Source organism: Cyphomyrmex costatus, unplaced genomic scaffold, assembly GCF_001594065.2.
Source record: "Cyphomyrmex costatus isolate MS0001 unplaced genomic scaffold, Ccosl1.0 scaffold21, whole genome shotgun sequence".
Classification (NCBI taxonomy): domain Eukaryota; kingdom Metazoa; phylum Arthropoda; class Insecta; order Hymenoptera; family Formicidae; genus Cyphomyrmex; species Cyphomyrmex costatus.
In genome coordinates this window covers 1,058,282-1,074,596 of record NW_017276147.1, presented here as the reverse complement: position 1 = coordinate 1,074,596, position 16,315 = coordinate 1,058,282, and the positions used below count along the sequence as shown (strand labels likewise).

Sequence of the window (16,315 nt, the reverse complement as noted above, 5' to 3'; positions counted from 1 at the left end):
CTCTCTCTCTCTCTCTCTCTCTCTCTCTCTCTCTCTCTCTCTCTCTCTCTCTCTTTTTACGATTGATTAACTGCAAATAGTCGCAAACTTTTCTTTTTTTGGAATTGTACTTTTCGAAATATAGTAAAAAATGAAGTAAGGATCACATTGGCTGTAATAGTCAGAAACTATTTTTCTTAACACAAAGTATATAAATTTACAAATATAACGTCGTAACAGCTTAAGTCTATTATTATAAAAAACACCGATAGAGAATTTTATTTATATCAGTTCGAAACGATGTGTTAATTGCGGACAAGACATTTGAACAAGCCAACGCCTAAAAAAAGTTTCCCGTTCTCTTTTGTGATTTTAAGCGAAACTCTATCACGTGGAATTTCGCCGGTGGATGAAATTGCGTTACGATAAGCTGGTCTCGCTTGATAGGAATAAACGGAATTTTCCGTGCGACGCCCTACAGATGCAATAAAATCTGTCTGAGGGTACATTGTAAATTGCAGGGACATGATCGTGCGAGAAAGTCAGGAAATAACGGAGATAGCGCGAGCGTGCTGATCGATAAGAAGAAACTCATAAGGCTGCTTCGGATTTTCTCGTGAATCGCGTGCAGTGTAAGATCGTCGGGTGCATCTGAAAGAATTGTTTAGAATCGAACCCTTATTTGTACAAGCGTCTATTTTGCGCTAGACATCCTTGATATAGAACATTTGTTGTATACTTATTGCAAATTTTGATGCGAGCAGAATGAAAACTTGAAATTAGAAAAGACAGATTTATTACACTCTACAAAAATATGCTAAATTTTAATAAGTAATTTGTTTGAATAGCGCTAACTAAATATTTATTAAGTATAAAGACATATTAATTTTTACAAGAATTATTAATTTGGTTTATAATTTCTTTTTCTTGAACAAATATTTATTTATTGTAAGTAAAAATGTTTAGTTTACTATCTGAATAAATATTTATTAAAAAATTCAGAATTTTTTCCTCAATGCACGTGTATAGGACGTGGCACATAAATTGATGCCATTTATTTTGAACGCTTTCTCACATAATCATATTCTACGATGGAGCGCACTCCGTAGAATTATCAGCTTTTGTGCGATGTACGCCACGATCACCCTCGCACTTTCGTTACGTTAAACACCGATGGGGAAGTCATATTTCCCAACACGCTATACATTTTTCGCTTAACCGTCGAACGTGAACAGCACTGTCTGCTGACCTCCCATATCCCCTTTGTCTACGCCTCGTGCGCTTATTACAGGGCGAGGGACGCAATGGCGCGTCTGGTAATCCAACGTAATTGTATTTTCGAACTTGTAAAGAACATTGTAAAAAGCATCGAATGAGAAGTCGTCGCGTTTCTCTTTTACGTTACGGTCCGTTGAGAGTTTCACGACCTGTAGCATCGTCACGGTATATCTCGTACATTCTGCCTCTTGCTTTTCGACAGAAACTCTAAGAATGAGGAAGACAGCGAAAGGACGTAATTAAAATTATTCGAAGGAAATGCTTTATTGCGTTCCTCGCGATATATATATACGTCTTTCTTTCTTCGTGCAATCTGATCTTCTTATTTTCATTCTAACAGAGACTGTAAAATCTCGTATTAATGCGACATAAAATTATCATCTTCTTTATTCCCGACATCGTATTATACGCGCAATATAATTCCCATCCAGTTATACTGCAGAAATGTATATTAATAGAAGATGTTGAATTCCTGTCGAAATATACTGCGGCTTTCCGCGCCAGGCGACTTTTGAAAGGGCAGGGGGACGGTCGTCACGTAATCCTTTGACTGCTAATGCATTGCGGTAAAGGCTGCAGCAAGTGCCGGAGTGCGCCTCGTACGGCGAGCTCGTTTGGTAAATCAATGATGCTCCTTTCCTCACTCGTTCTTTTTCAGTGTCAAGGTAACCCCACGCGCCACATATCCCACGAGAAATATCCCTCGTGCTCTTTTGGCTCAATTTCTCACCTCGTGATTTATGACGAGTCATACCGAAATTTACACTTCTCGATGTTTTCTTTTCCGTTTCGAGTTACTTGCATCATGCAAAGACGACTCCTCGCGCCTCCACCGAACGATGGAAGTGTGTAAACAGAATTTTCTTTTGAGCTCGTGCGCAAAGTCTTCAATCGTTAAATCTACATGAAAATAATACATGAGTGATAATATGAGTGTTGATTTACATGAAACTTTAACGAACATGCAAGTGTAGAAAATTATAAATAAATGAGAAACTCCACAAAATTTAGCATTTCTCGTGTAAAATATTTCATGTCGCCTTCTAATATATTTCCTCCTAAAATAACACATCTTTTATAAAGGTCTCGTAAAATAGAATCTGTCAATAAACGTATATCGATCCTGAATACCCCCCGAAATTGCAGATACGTTATTTTAATGTTACATTGATCCACAATATGCTCCATTGATCCAACCTCACATACCTTTCCACCACCAAATTCTGCTGGTTTAACAGGAAGCGATCAAAGTGTATTGAGTCCACGGGATGAATAATTTATAACGTATAATATAATATCGCTCGTTTAATATTCCGCGGAGTTATCTTCTAGTACGATACGCTCGTTTTAACAGCTCTATCCGATGGACACGCGTATGTTTTATCCCCCAAAGGATTACCGGGTCTGCAGTCTGACCCTGTAGTTACGTTTTCACTTAGGTCTCTTCGGCGTTACTTATACATTTACTACATGAGAGGGATTCTCTAAGAGGCTAATGATGTCAACGCAAGGGAAAAATTTCTCCGCCGATGTAAAAGTTTAATCTCTTTTGCGAGTAACGAGATCTACAAGATGGATTTCGTAACTGGGTTGTAACAATAAAATCCAACTTATATTCAGAAAGTCTTGTTAGAATTGTGCTATAAGCCGTTGGGCGAAGCGGGTCGGGTGCTTGAATCTGAATTTTTCACAAGCAAGTCATATGTGAAATGTTTCTTACTTTAATATGTAGATAGAGTATAGTTTTGTCTGTTATTTTAGTAAGGTTCATCACGGATGATAATTGAATCACGATCCATCGGGATTCAGGGAGAGAAAGAAGGAAAAAAAGAAGACTTGGAAATTAACAAATCATGTAATTACGTTGGAAAAACGCGGAAATTGTATTCATTCGTATAAGTGACAGTTACTGTACAAGGAATACAGATATAATCGCGCTATTGATTCAAAGTCCGAACGTGGCTGGTACGGCCTAGAACAGAAATAACTGAAAATACACTCTTATCGTGAAAGTCGCCCGTTGCAATCTAGAGAAATATTGTGTCCTGAATTACGTTAAGCTGATTGCTTCCTTTCGCCATTTGGGATATCATTTATATAACTCAGGGATGATATTATCACCGTAAAAGTACTTATCTTATAAATAGCGACTGGGATGACTTATAATTTATAATATATTCAAGGCGTACCGTTTCCTATTTTTAAACAACACTAATGCACATGTAATTTACGTTAACGGTGAAAAATAAAAAAGAGTCGACGTTGCATATATAGAGACACGTTGTCGATAATGGTGGCAGCAGCCGCTCGAAAATAGGGTTGAGAACCGCGGTCTTAAAACAGCACTGCGTGCCAGATCGATACTACGGCGACTACCCTTAAGCTCTGAAATGTGGACCGAAGTGGACGCAAAATTCCGAGCTGAAGTTTTCTTTCACCGAGTCATGTATACATGAACGGTCATAGATATAAAATGAGATTTCTTTTTAAACAAAGTTGTTCGATCGGCAGTCGAGCGCGATCCCGAAACTGAACCATCATCGTCAAAAGTTCCCGTTGTCGGAATCTCATCAAATTGCAATCGATTGCGATCGGAGCTTCTGACATTGGTGAATAATTTTCCACCTCTACATACGTTTCCGCACTCTAGCTTCTGCTGCGCGAGCATTACAATCGACTTATCTAGAACGAATGCATAATTTAAACGCGTGTACAGCGTAAATTGACGCGACGTAACAAAATGTAGGCTTGTTCTAACTTTGTACCACAGTTATTGTGGTCTGACCTGGTTCCCGTTGTCAAGATCGTTTCCTCGTGTGCATTGTACGGCGATCGCCTTGTACCTGCGTGCCAGTCTTACGTTGACTTATTGACTGAGACCCGTTTAATCGGGGCAAAAGGTCCGTAGAGTCCGGGAAAGTTAACTGATGAACACGTGAGCCGATAACATACACACGCACGTGCACACGTGCTGCTATCGTGTTCGGAATAAGCGCCGATGCCAGAGTACTGATCTCAATTTAATTAACGCCGTCGGATAAATTACCATTGCGTATTAATCTCGAGTGTATTGTAGCACGGTTTAAATATATATATATATATATATACGCCATCGTACACGAGGTCGCGCGAATATATAATAAAACGATATCTAGCGAACATAATAAAAATTAATGAAAACTTGCACCGTGTTCGTAAAATAACGGACTTCATTGCTTCGCATTTTCCACATTTTTGGCGTGTTTTCGTCGAGTAGCAATACTATCCGAAGCACTTTAGCTGAAACAAATGTTTTCGCTAGATTTCTAGACTGTGCAGACATCTCGCAGCGGATGGACAACGTGCGAGGGACGAATTCCTCGCGGGGAACGCGTCAACGTCTCATTTGTCTCGTCACGTGAAGTACGCTCGCGACACTTATCCGATCCCTCCTTATTCTTCGCCCCGTTATTCTACAAAGCAGCCCCTCGAGCAGAAGTGCCTCGTATTCATAGGGGATACGGATGAGAGAAAGGTGTGTTCTGGCAAGCGGTGTGAGACTGTATAATACGCGAGATATATCTGAGAATATACATATATCAACAAAATTGTCAGAGAAAGATTTTCCAAGTTTTATTCAGGAAGTAATGGTGCGACTGTACCGTGAAACTCACAAGTTCAATTCTTCTCGTTACAGCTGGCCACCATTCTCGTATAATGATCTTCGTATCTAAGCACTTGGGCGTCATGTATTATTTATGGATTTATGGTGGACAGGCACCATTACTCGCGTTCTATTGTGTGCCCCGGGTCCTTGTTAAGCAAATGCAGAAGCAGAGAAAGTCTGGGGAATGTTAGAATGATGAACTTATAATAGAAGAGAAGCGAAATGCGGTGTAATAATGTGCGCGCGAGAACGACGGATATAAACTCATGGGGTGCAACCCCCGAGATTTTAAGCCGGTGATATTAATATTGGAGGAGCCGGAGCGGTATAGTAGCTTGCCGAGAGTTGGTCGAGCGTGTGCAGACGCTATTCGTGAAATCGCGCGCGCGACTGTAGGTTTCGGGCACCTGCAGGCAGTTTGTTAAAAGCGCACCACGGCTTAATATCGATTAAGGGCCACAAAGGACTCCTGGTTTGCCGGTTCGCGTCCGTTTACTACCGATACAGAGATTACGCGAAGTTTCGGTCCGATGAAGCTGATGTTACACACAGCAGTGGTATATACAAGGATATGTTCCGAAACTATTAAATCGCGTCGGCTGAAATATTAATAAACTTTATAATTACTGTCAAACGACAACATTTGCGGGGAAATTTAAATCAGCGACGTGCATTAGCAATAAATTATTCGGACATAAATTATGAGATGTAAACGATAATGATGATTTATTGGACAGTATTGCAAATTGACGTTTAATTCAATTGAGAGGAATAGATATATATATGTATATAGAACGAGAGAGAGAGAGAGAGAGAGTTTGTCGTTTTATTTATATGAATTGCTTGCGTTTCTTTAACGATTCAATATGTCGTTGAGCTCCTATCTGCGTCGCGCAATCATCCAATTTCTTTGTCGATTTAACCCACACGTTCTGCAATCGGTTACCGCGACTCGTGCATCGAGCAGATAAAGCATACACGCTGACTGCTACTAACCGATAACCCTCGTACGCCTCCTTCCGTAATATCGCAAAGCAAAATGGGATATCGCTCGCGTTGAAAAGATTCAATTTCGAGAACCATGAAATTGTGATAATATTTGACATTGTTGAGTACATTGGTTATCACCTAATCTAAAATGAGAGAAACATTTTTGCTATTTGTAACTATAATTATTATTTTACTCGCGTTAAAAGATTCAATTTTGAGAAAAATGAAATTGTGATAATATTTCACATTACTGAACACGTTGGTCATCATCCAGTCTATACAGAAAAAGATTTGTAACTATAATTATAGTAACATTTAATACAAGTACCAAACATTTTTTTCTCACAGTTAATGTAATTATCAATTAGTATAAATTGTCGTTTGGTGAGATAAGTCATAAAATGTGAAAGATGCGAAAAACTAATTTTTTTTTTCATTTAATTAACGTTTTAAACGAAAATATGATCTTATTACAGTGCAATGGTCTTATTACAGTCAAGGAAGCTATGGAAATGCACCGCAATACAAGCGGCATTGATGCTCAAGAAGGGAAGACCCGCAGGAAGAAATTAAATGCCGGTTTCGTTCAAACGACTCGAGAGGTTCAGGTGGCGAGAAGTTAGAGGAAAGGCGATACTTGCTTCGCTACGGTGCCCTCGGAGGTTGTAATTCGCTCTGAGTGGAAGTTCTGCGGCTCTGGTGCGACAATGCGACGTGGTAAAAGTCACTCCTACTAAGCCACGGGCGTTGCCGGTGGCTAACCATCCTTCCTGGTAGTAATTTATACGATCGAGCTGCCATCCTTCGTCCTGTAAATAAAAGGAGAGCGTTAGTTAAACTTTCATGGTATAGCGCGCATAGAAGCGTCATACTGATGATTAATGGATTTTAACATCGGATTTTAGCGTGGACATTTTTTAACTATTTTCTCAAGAGGTGGAGTCAATCGCGATAAATATCACGGTTAGTTCGAAGTATGTACGGCATAAATAAGAGACCAAAAAGAGTTGTTCTATATAGAACTCACTGCGACCTTTTTAAAAATACGAGAACCAGAGTTGGAACAACGGCGGAATAAAAGCGCTTAAATTTGCAAATAAATTATGTAGTAACTACCTTATCACGCTAGAAATTTTCTAAGACTATTTTCTCTCTAGGCCTGATTCATTATTCAGCTCACGGAGTTTGATCACCGAGTTCAATTAGAACGTGTTACGTTTGGCTAAGTATAGAAGTAAGGGATTGGCCGCCATGAATAATCAGGTAGGTTAATTTTCGTACGACCGACTGCTACACCCTTCTATGTCAGGAAAGTACAATCGTTCAATTGAAATCGAAGATGCTTACTAGAACTCTATTACTATTCGTCGACACGTAACATTTCCATTTAAACGTGACAGCATTAAGTAGCGAGGGTTTCAATGCTGAAAGGGTTTCACCCTTAGGCCCACGTATATGTTATACGTATATATGTAGGTATAATTATTCAAGCAACCGGAATCCTTAGAAGATTCAATATAGAAATACACGCACACACATACTATATTTATGAAAGTATCAGGTTTAACTACCACTTGACGCATTAAGATTCCTTTAAATAGAAAACCGTTTGGAAAGATACACGCGATATGAAAATGAAATTAAGATGGTATTTATATCTATAGTCTAGCAAACTATATATATATATATATTAAATTTTGGCATAGGAAACAATCGCATGAATACAGGAAATATTCAATCCAGATAATTTGCGTTCCCTTTGGCATTCGTCCCATCGACCAACTGATTTCTATCTCTCCAATTTACTGCAATATATTGTTCTGAAAAGGCGTTCGGATTAATTAACGACGTCATTTTAACTAAGAACGCGCAAAAAGAAAGAGATTTATCATTCTTCATGAAGTTTTGAAAAGAAGATTAACGAGATGTTCCGAAAAAGATATATCTTAGTAGTATAGTTCTAGAAACTTTCCACACGATTCTATCAAGATCTTCATCGGCGGGACAGCATCCTTCTTTCTTATTCGCGATGAAGTTTCCGTTAAAATATTGCGCACGGGATAATTCCGTAAGCATAAACTGCATCATAGCGTTTCATTAAAATTTTAAACTGGATTATATGTCGTCGTCATAATAGTTTCTACACGCCCGTTTTGTGGTAGACGAGTTCGCGTTCTATACGTATGCTGTCTGTACGCACTGGGCTGGATGTATAATAATTAAAGTACGATCTAATGAAGATGTTTTGCGAGGCGGTCTTTTATAAAGTAGGTAACGATGAGATGAGATACGAGAGTAGATTATTAAAACCATGCTGCTGCAAAAACCGTTTGAGCAGTTTAGTATAAACAAACAGGAAGCAAAGTAATTCGACAATAATTACCAAATTCTTCGGACAGATTTATCTAATATTGGAATAATAAAAATCAGACGAAGACGCCGCCGCGTTAAATCATCGAATAGTTCTGTTTAATTATTTTAAGTAGTTCATATCTCGCTCACGAAACCCTGTTGATAGCGCTAATGTTCGGACACGATGTTGACATTGCTTCATTTGTATATGTCAGTATTCTCCCCAAAATCGCGTTGAATTTTCGTCTTGCATTGACCAGTGAGAAACGTTCCATGTGCTGTGATCGATGAGCACCGAGGGTGGTTTTCCCTTTCCTTTTTTTGAGAGTCATAGAGATATGACAATAGAGGAGAGGGCATAGCAGGAGCGTAGGAAGAGAAATCAGCAGTAATCCAATCTTCGCAAACACGTTGAAAGCAATCCGCGGAAAATAGAGAGGGCTCGGTGGAAATCGATGTTGCGCGAAGAAGCGCTTTGCGGAACGACGAGCGAACGAGTGGCGGGCCGAGATTTTTTGTGCTGCGAATAACAGCACACGTTGCAGATGATTGAGAGAGCGAGAGAGAGAGAGAGAGAGAGAGAGAGAGAGAGAGAGAGAGAGAGAGGGAGGGGAGAGAATAGCGTAGCATTTGCTTTCTCGAAACGCTTCGATAGAATTTACCGGCGAACAATGGCCGTAGTAGTAGCAGCGTAACGGCTCTCAATAATGACGTTATCGATTCCAACGTAATTCACAATGCGAGAAATAATGGGAATGTATGACGGTGGATTATCTCGATGTCGCGTACATGCAACATCGGCTGGATCCACATTAAAAAGTTCGCATCCCAATTCTCGTACGGATTACAAGCTCGATCTGTCGTTCTCTAGTCGGGAACCGGGTTCAACTCGTAGCTGCAGAATTTTTCCCACTGCACAATGGAGTAGCAAGAAAATCCCACTTGATCGTGGCGCAAGTTGAGAATGGTCGTCCGTAACGCGCCCGTCCTTCTAATGGACCATCATTTATCTGCAGTGGCCTTTTACGGTGCCACACATCCAAAATTTATACTATGTGATAGTTCTCTGACATTTTATACGAGACGGCTGTTGTGTATAAACCCGCGGAATACCGGCGTTTTACTATGGAGGTCTCACGTGAAGATGACGTAGAGTTTTTCAGTAAGGTCATGAGTATGACACAGTGAATTATTTTATCCTTGTTTAAACAACAAGGAATGTAATGATTAACTGTGTTACACTATGTCCTTGCGGGAAAATGCAGAAGATTTTCGCGATCTTTCGCAATGGTGACGAGATGGTCGGGTACGAATGTATAGTTAACAACACGAAAATAATGGGCAGCGTACTGATCGAATTCGCCCAGAGACGGCTGACTCGAGTGACTCAATCGAATTTGCCCTGCCATAAGTCAATTATTTTTCCAGTAATTGAGCCTTCCCACTTCTACACCGTTTTCATCGCACTTCGCTTTTCTGCGAGGGTCGGTTTCCGTCAAATCGCCAATTGCAGATTGGTCTCCGGCGGTGAATTAGACGACGTGAGGCGTGGTGTTGCTCGTCAATCAAGAAATACGACCATCGTAATTAATTCTGATCGATTGCGTCCTGTTTGGGCGTCCGAGTTTGGTAGCCAGATTAATTCCCGTTTGCTTGTGGATACGCATATTGAATTGGGAAAATACGAACTGGTTATCGAGATAGAGATGATCGAGGGTAAGCCTAGGAAGAACGTTTATATTAAGATTATTAAGATTATGAACGACGTTTTATATTGACAACCGACAATTGTCGACAAGGAAATCTATAAAAATGTCCTACGATTTTGATAAACTTTAAATGTTGCCTTTTAGACAAAAATAAGAGACATTTTTTTATAATTGATTTTTAGGGAGGTACTCTTTTGAAGAAAATCGGTTGTTTTTTAAAGAGAATATCGTCGGAATTAGAGAGAGAACAAAATATTTGAAATAAAAGTTAAATAATTTTAAGAGTATCATATAATGATTCAACAATTTTTTATTTAAACAAATATTTTAAAATTATCATTATAGTACTTTTTAAACCATTCAAATTTATCACTTTTTTCTTAATTTTTTACATAGTTTTTACATGATATTCACTTCGAAATAATTGATTTTTTCAAAGAGTTACATTTCTTAAAAATGTGATGCGCCCACATAAAAAAACGTGTCCCTTATTCTTATCTAGAAAATATATTCGAAGCTCATTAAAATTGAAGAACTTTTACAAGTTTCCTCGTTGGAAGCTGGAATCTCGAAATTATACATGCGGCAAAAAATGAAGCGTTTCTTTATTCGAGTCGGCAAACGCTATATCGTGCCTTGGCATAAGGAGAATTTTTGCGATTACACCCGCCCTCGTGAAGGGCTCATATCTAGTATTTGTGCCAGTTCGCGCTTCTCAATGGCCATGTAGGCGGCATGGAACAAAACCCGTTGTAGGAAACATGGGCACTCGTTAGTTGGTCGTGTAAAAAGATCCACTCGAGACACCGATCTTCATCCCGTCATCAAGTTAAATCGCGGATATACACGGTTTGCAGCAACCCTCCCTTGAAACCCTTCATCCTCGTGACACCTCCACATACGCTCTTGCAACGCGCACGCTTCGTCCTGACGGATTCCAATCTCCGCTGCGGCTGTTTTGATGCAATCTCGTGGTTCTCGTGGCGTTATTAACCTATAGAGATTCTCTTGCGGTCCCGAAAACTATTGGACCTCTTCTATCAGAAGTATTTACTTGATCATATACATTAACGTGATTTACATACGATTTTTTCTGGTCTAAAATTCTAGTATTGTCACTCATAATTATGAAGAACGCATCAAGATATAATACAATAATTAATTAATAGAGGAGGAGATGATATTATAATTAGATATCATGACTGCTCTTGATATCTTCACTATTAGGTTGCGAATTCTAATGATTACTTATGAAATTATTTATTCATTAGCTTGCCGTTAAACCATAACGCTAATATATTTATTACACAATAATCATATACACAATAGTCAGCATTTATTATGACATTTTACTTCCAAGCATTTAAAAAAATTGTTAAGGTACGTTTAATTGCACGTACTTTTTCGTTTTTCTTAAGCTTGAGCGTATTGTCATACGAACATATGTATATTTGAATTGTTTGTTATTTAACAATTTATGTATATCGTTTATTATAATATTTAACATTTTATTGAGCTGTATACATTTCGAGTTATGTAAAGTCAAACAGTAGCATGACATTTTGGTAATGTGGCCCTCTAAGCAAGTTGATTGTCGATAGCCTCTTTTTCATATCAAAATAATTATTCCATAAACTGATTGTAACTCTAATGTTAATTTATAATTTATGTCATATATTTTTAGTACTGTGTGTGTGTGAATAGTCTATGTACAAAAGAAAATATGTATACGTATATACATTTGCATTCATTTTGCAATGTTTTACTTTTTTTGCTAATTTTGTAACAAGTGTTGTTTTTTAAACAAAACCTGTTTTCTAGATCTAAATTTTTGCGGAAGGTTACATTACCATTTCTATTGCTCTTCGAGCTTAACCACATTATTGTAAAAGATGTAACTGTCATAATGCCAAGCTTCTCCTCTAATAACGAAACTATTATGTTTCTGGATTCGAGTTGCACGAAGATAGTTAACGATCACCTTGCATTATGATTGTTGATTTTATTTGGTAATGAGAGAGTCGTCTATTTTCATACGCGCAGCGACTATTGATATTCGTTATCAACGTGTCGTCGTCGGTTGCGTGGTCATTGAGGCGTCAGATTTTATTACAAATGGTCTTAGCCGACCATGTAAACCCGGCTTGACTGCTTCAGTTGTCTCACGTGAGATGGGATAAATTAATTTCACGCTCGTTATGGTGCGACTAGCACAAGTTCGTTTGCTTTCGCCCGAGTAAAACTTTTATCTGCTGTCGTCCGTGCTGCGAAGTGCGACAGCGGCCAAAGTATATATGTCAAAGTATGGCAGCTTCGTTTTTATTCACGTCTATATACTGTTTTACTGCAGCGCCGGCTGCTCCCGTTAACGTTTTCAATCTCACTCATCGTTCTACTTGTTATTACCATTTCTCAAGTTTGAAACCTATAAATCGCTTCTCTCACAACGGAACGTGTCATATAAAATAAAAATTGTCTTCAAATGATTAAAGGAATAATTAAAATATATACGTATAATGAATAACCATTATTTGGATCGAATTATTTGTGAATTTTCCATTGCGATCGATACTGAGGATGATACAGGGGTTTGATTGCGTATCTCGAAATGAGATGAAAATTATAAAAGTGAGCAAATTTACTATTGTAAGCATTGACCAATTTAATAATGAGAGAGTATTCATTATTCAACACTTACAATAGTGAATTTGCTCATTTTTGTAATTTTCATCTCATTTGAGATACACAATTGACCCTTTGATTGTAAGATCCGAACATTTATTCTTTTGTCATTAAATGAGTTGATGATATAAAAAATTGTTTTTGCTATATAAGAAAGGACAGAGAGAACTTGCGTAGGTTTTCATGTTCTCTCTCTCCTTCCATCGATAATTAAAACTGTAGCTACTTTTTTAATGTAGCTATAATTTCAATTATCGATACTTTTTTAATGTTTGACACGATTTACTGATATTTACAGATAGATATTGTGTATCTTCTTAAATTAGAATTTGTTCAACGGGGAGTCAATATCAGTCAAGAGATATACGAAAATAACCATGGACAAAATCGATGGTCTAAAACGAGCTCAAGAGGAGCTGAGACCAAAACACTGAAGCTAACTGTTCGCTTCTAGATTAAGAGTCTATCAGTGCAATACATTAACGTGTGTAAATCTACTCAGTGACTTGCTTGCATAGACTCATCTTATATGCAGCGTATTAATTATACAATATCATCTGTATGTTTTGCGCGAATAAATTTGTCCATATTATTGTATATAAGTAAGTGACGATCTACGAGTATTTTATTTCATGACTTGCAGAATACTAAATGGCGCAATAAAATGTATTTTTAGCCTTCTGCATTCGTTCGATCAAATATAAAGAAGGAAGAACGCTGGTTCTATCTTGGACAGAATCTAACGCGCATGGAAAACGTCGAATCAGGAATGACCTCTTTTTCATAACGATTTGGTGTCTTTGGAGAATTTTTTTTTAACATTGTATATTAATGATTAATCAGTGCGCTAACGAGAATGGATGTACGATGAAGGAAAAAAAGGAACAGTAGCAAATAATTGATGACCATGAAGAGTGAGAAAATAATAAATGTGTTGATGTACTTTAAACTGTTTAATTAATCATTATTAAACAAAGTATATCTAATAAGACTGTAATACACAACATTAAAGATCGAGCTTGACCGTTTAAGATTTTTATTTTCTATTTGTTAATAAATTGTTAATTAACGTTCCGTTATCGATAGCTACCTACATTGTATACTGTACAATTGTATTAACGTATTTACTCCAGATTGCTAAGTAATTTTTACCTCCGGCGACTCGTCCGGTACTTTTCCCATCCAGCTGAGCGACAAGATATTGCAGTCGCACTTGGCGTTGTTGTTCTTCTCGAAATGCAGATGCATGGTTGCAACGCGATCGGATTCCCGTCGGCAGGTCCATCAATCTATCGAACCCTGGCACCGTTTTCCGCAGTCCCGACTCCGTGCCTCGCAGTCGGATTCCACGTCGTTTTCTCCGCGAGCATTCTCGAGTTTTCTCGCGCCGTACACGCTTCTTCGTTTCGCCGACGGATTCGTGATCGATAATCGAATCACGCTCACACGTCAACGAGCCCGCACGCGACCAGCGTTCCAGCTAACTCTCATGTGACCACCCTCGTGACTTGAAAATCAGGACAATACTCTTTCAAGAGAGTTTCGCGTCCTTCAAGGGTGGAACGCGCGTCGCGCTCACCGCGCGATTTTCTACCCTCGCGACGTCACCCAGCGCCGAATGTTACACTCCGGCCGTACGATCGGGAGAAATCACCGAAATGTCGTGTGATCGCCGGGTGGGAACCCTGTACGGTCTTGACGTATCTCTTATCTATTTCTTATCACCGTCGTTCGCCAACCCCGATCATTTGTTTCTTACCGCGGCCGCCATTTTGCCGCCCGAGACGCTACTCCACCTTTCAGGGTGCGAGCCCCGTGCCGCGCTACGCCGCCGGGCCGGGGGTGCGCGCTTACGTGCGGGTGGACGTGTGCCTCGCGGTGCCGCGCGCGGAACCGACGCACCAGCTACCGACGCGAGCCGCGAGCGTGCGTCCGACTGAAAGCTCGGCTGCGCGGAGTGGAGCCGGAGCGCGCGGGCCTCCGCCGCCGCACTCTTGCTTCCGTCCGTCGCGTTCGCGCGACGAACGTATTGATTGGAGTCAGCCGTTCCATTCCGTGTGGTCCGCGGCCGCCTCGTGCTCCCCGCTGCATCACTAAATTCGCCGCGAGCTTTTCCGCGCCGCACCGCGTCGCGACGCGGCGACGCGCTATGGAACCGCCGGTGGAGCCGCCCCTTTCTGCAAACGCTTATATTCCGGTGGAGCCGCCCCTTTCTGCAAACGCTTATATGTAAAAAAAAGAAATTATTAATATTTTGTGCAAAGGAAGAACATATCGATACACTTTTCAACACACATTTTGCTTGTAAATTGAGTTCTATATTACTAATAATATTTCTGATCTAAAAATTTATGTAATTACTCGATTTTGATGTATCATTTAAATAATTATTATTATTATTCTTCATTGACTGAATTCTTCATTCAATTTATTTTATTAAATTTGTTTTTATTTATTGTACGCAGTAGCTTTGCGTAATTAAATAAAATTTAGACCAGAAACTATCGTCAGACACTAACATAGAATTCGTTTTATAAGTAATGTGTATTTAAAAATATATTGATCAAGTTTTTTCTTACATAAAATATTAATCATTTCTTTTTTTACACCGATACCGATATAAATGATTTTGTCTTGATGTGTAATAACTTTACGCGCTGTACTCGTTTTCTAGACCGGAGGGTGAATTCACGCCACTTTGGATGCATCGAGTGAACAACGCTCTCATTGTTTGCAGCGTATACTTATCAACTTTTTTCTTTTTTTTCGCACCACCGATGCGCGAACATTTGCGATTAAAGTGCAAAAAATTTATGTTATGAGTGATAACGTAATAAATTTATATAATAAATATGTAAACTTTAAGGGGATGTAAACTTTCTAGTGTGTATATATATTCTGTCATCTGTTTTACCGACAAAAGTATCAGGTTGTTAAATGAGACAAGTATAAAATTAAAGATCCTTTCCCATAATTAAAAATTACACATGCTAACTGACTTTGGTCTATTTTGTATTAAAAACAGGAAAAACTTAAGAAATTATAATTTTTTTTTATTAACTTTTATTTTAATATGGCGATCAAAGAGAAGCTGTCAATAATCAAATTACTGAAACATTTATTTCATAAAATAGTTATGTAGGCCATGTGCTCGAAATAAAGGCAGAAGCAGATGTAAAGTAAATGAGTAATACGTAATGAGTAAATTTAGTATAGAAGCTTAATTAAAAATTTTTTTTATAAGTCGTGTATAAGCGTGCGATTAATATGATGTGTCTATAAATCTGTTTTCTGTGGCTGAACTAGTGTACATTTTTGAAATTTAAAGTGAAATAAGTATATGTTCGATATTTATCGAAAGCGAGAAAGAGAGTTACAGTATAATCTAGTGCAAAAACATAATACAGATCACATGTTTCGTAAATAGTATGTATGTAAGTCGCATTTAATTGATCAAACAGCAATTTCATCAATGTTTAATCGTCACGTTAGTATCCCTCTAACCCTCTAAAAAACTATTTTTATCAATAAAATAAATTTTATTTGGAAAAAATTGATTTTTTTTTTTTATGACTATATATATATATATATTACATATATTAATTATATATAATATATTATTGTGTAAATCGAATATAAGGTATCAATTATATGAAATAATTTTTCTTTCTAATATTTT

The 16,315-nt window shown here is 38.4% G+C and overlaps 1 protein-coding gene across 1 annotated transcript in view; it reads right to left on the bottom strand.

Annotated features, from left to right (window-relative positions):
* Tusp (WD40 superfamily protein Tusp) overlaps window positions 1-14,041 on the bottom strand; it is a 22,309-nt gene extending 8,268 nt beyond the window's left edge. Inside the window, exons 1-2 of the mRNA XM_018539273.1 lie at window positions 13,789-14,041; window positions 6,628-6,702 (exon numbers count right to left, since the gene is read on the bottom strand). Coding sequence (XP_018394775.1) covers window positions 6,628-6,702; window positions 13,789-13,884 — 171 coding nt within the window. The 5' untranslated portion in view covers window positions 13,885-14,041. The remainder of the gene's footprint in view (window positions 1-6,627; window positions 6,703-13,788) is intronic.
* Window positions 14,042-16,315: the final 2,274 nt, after the last annotated feature.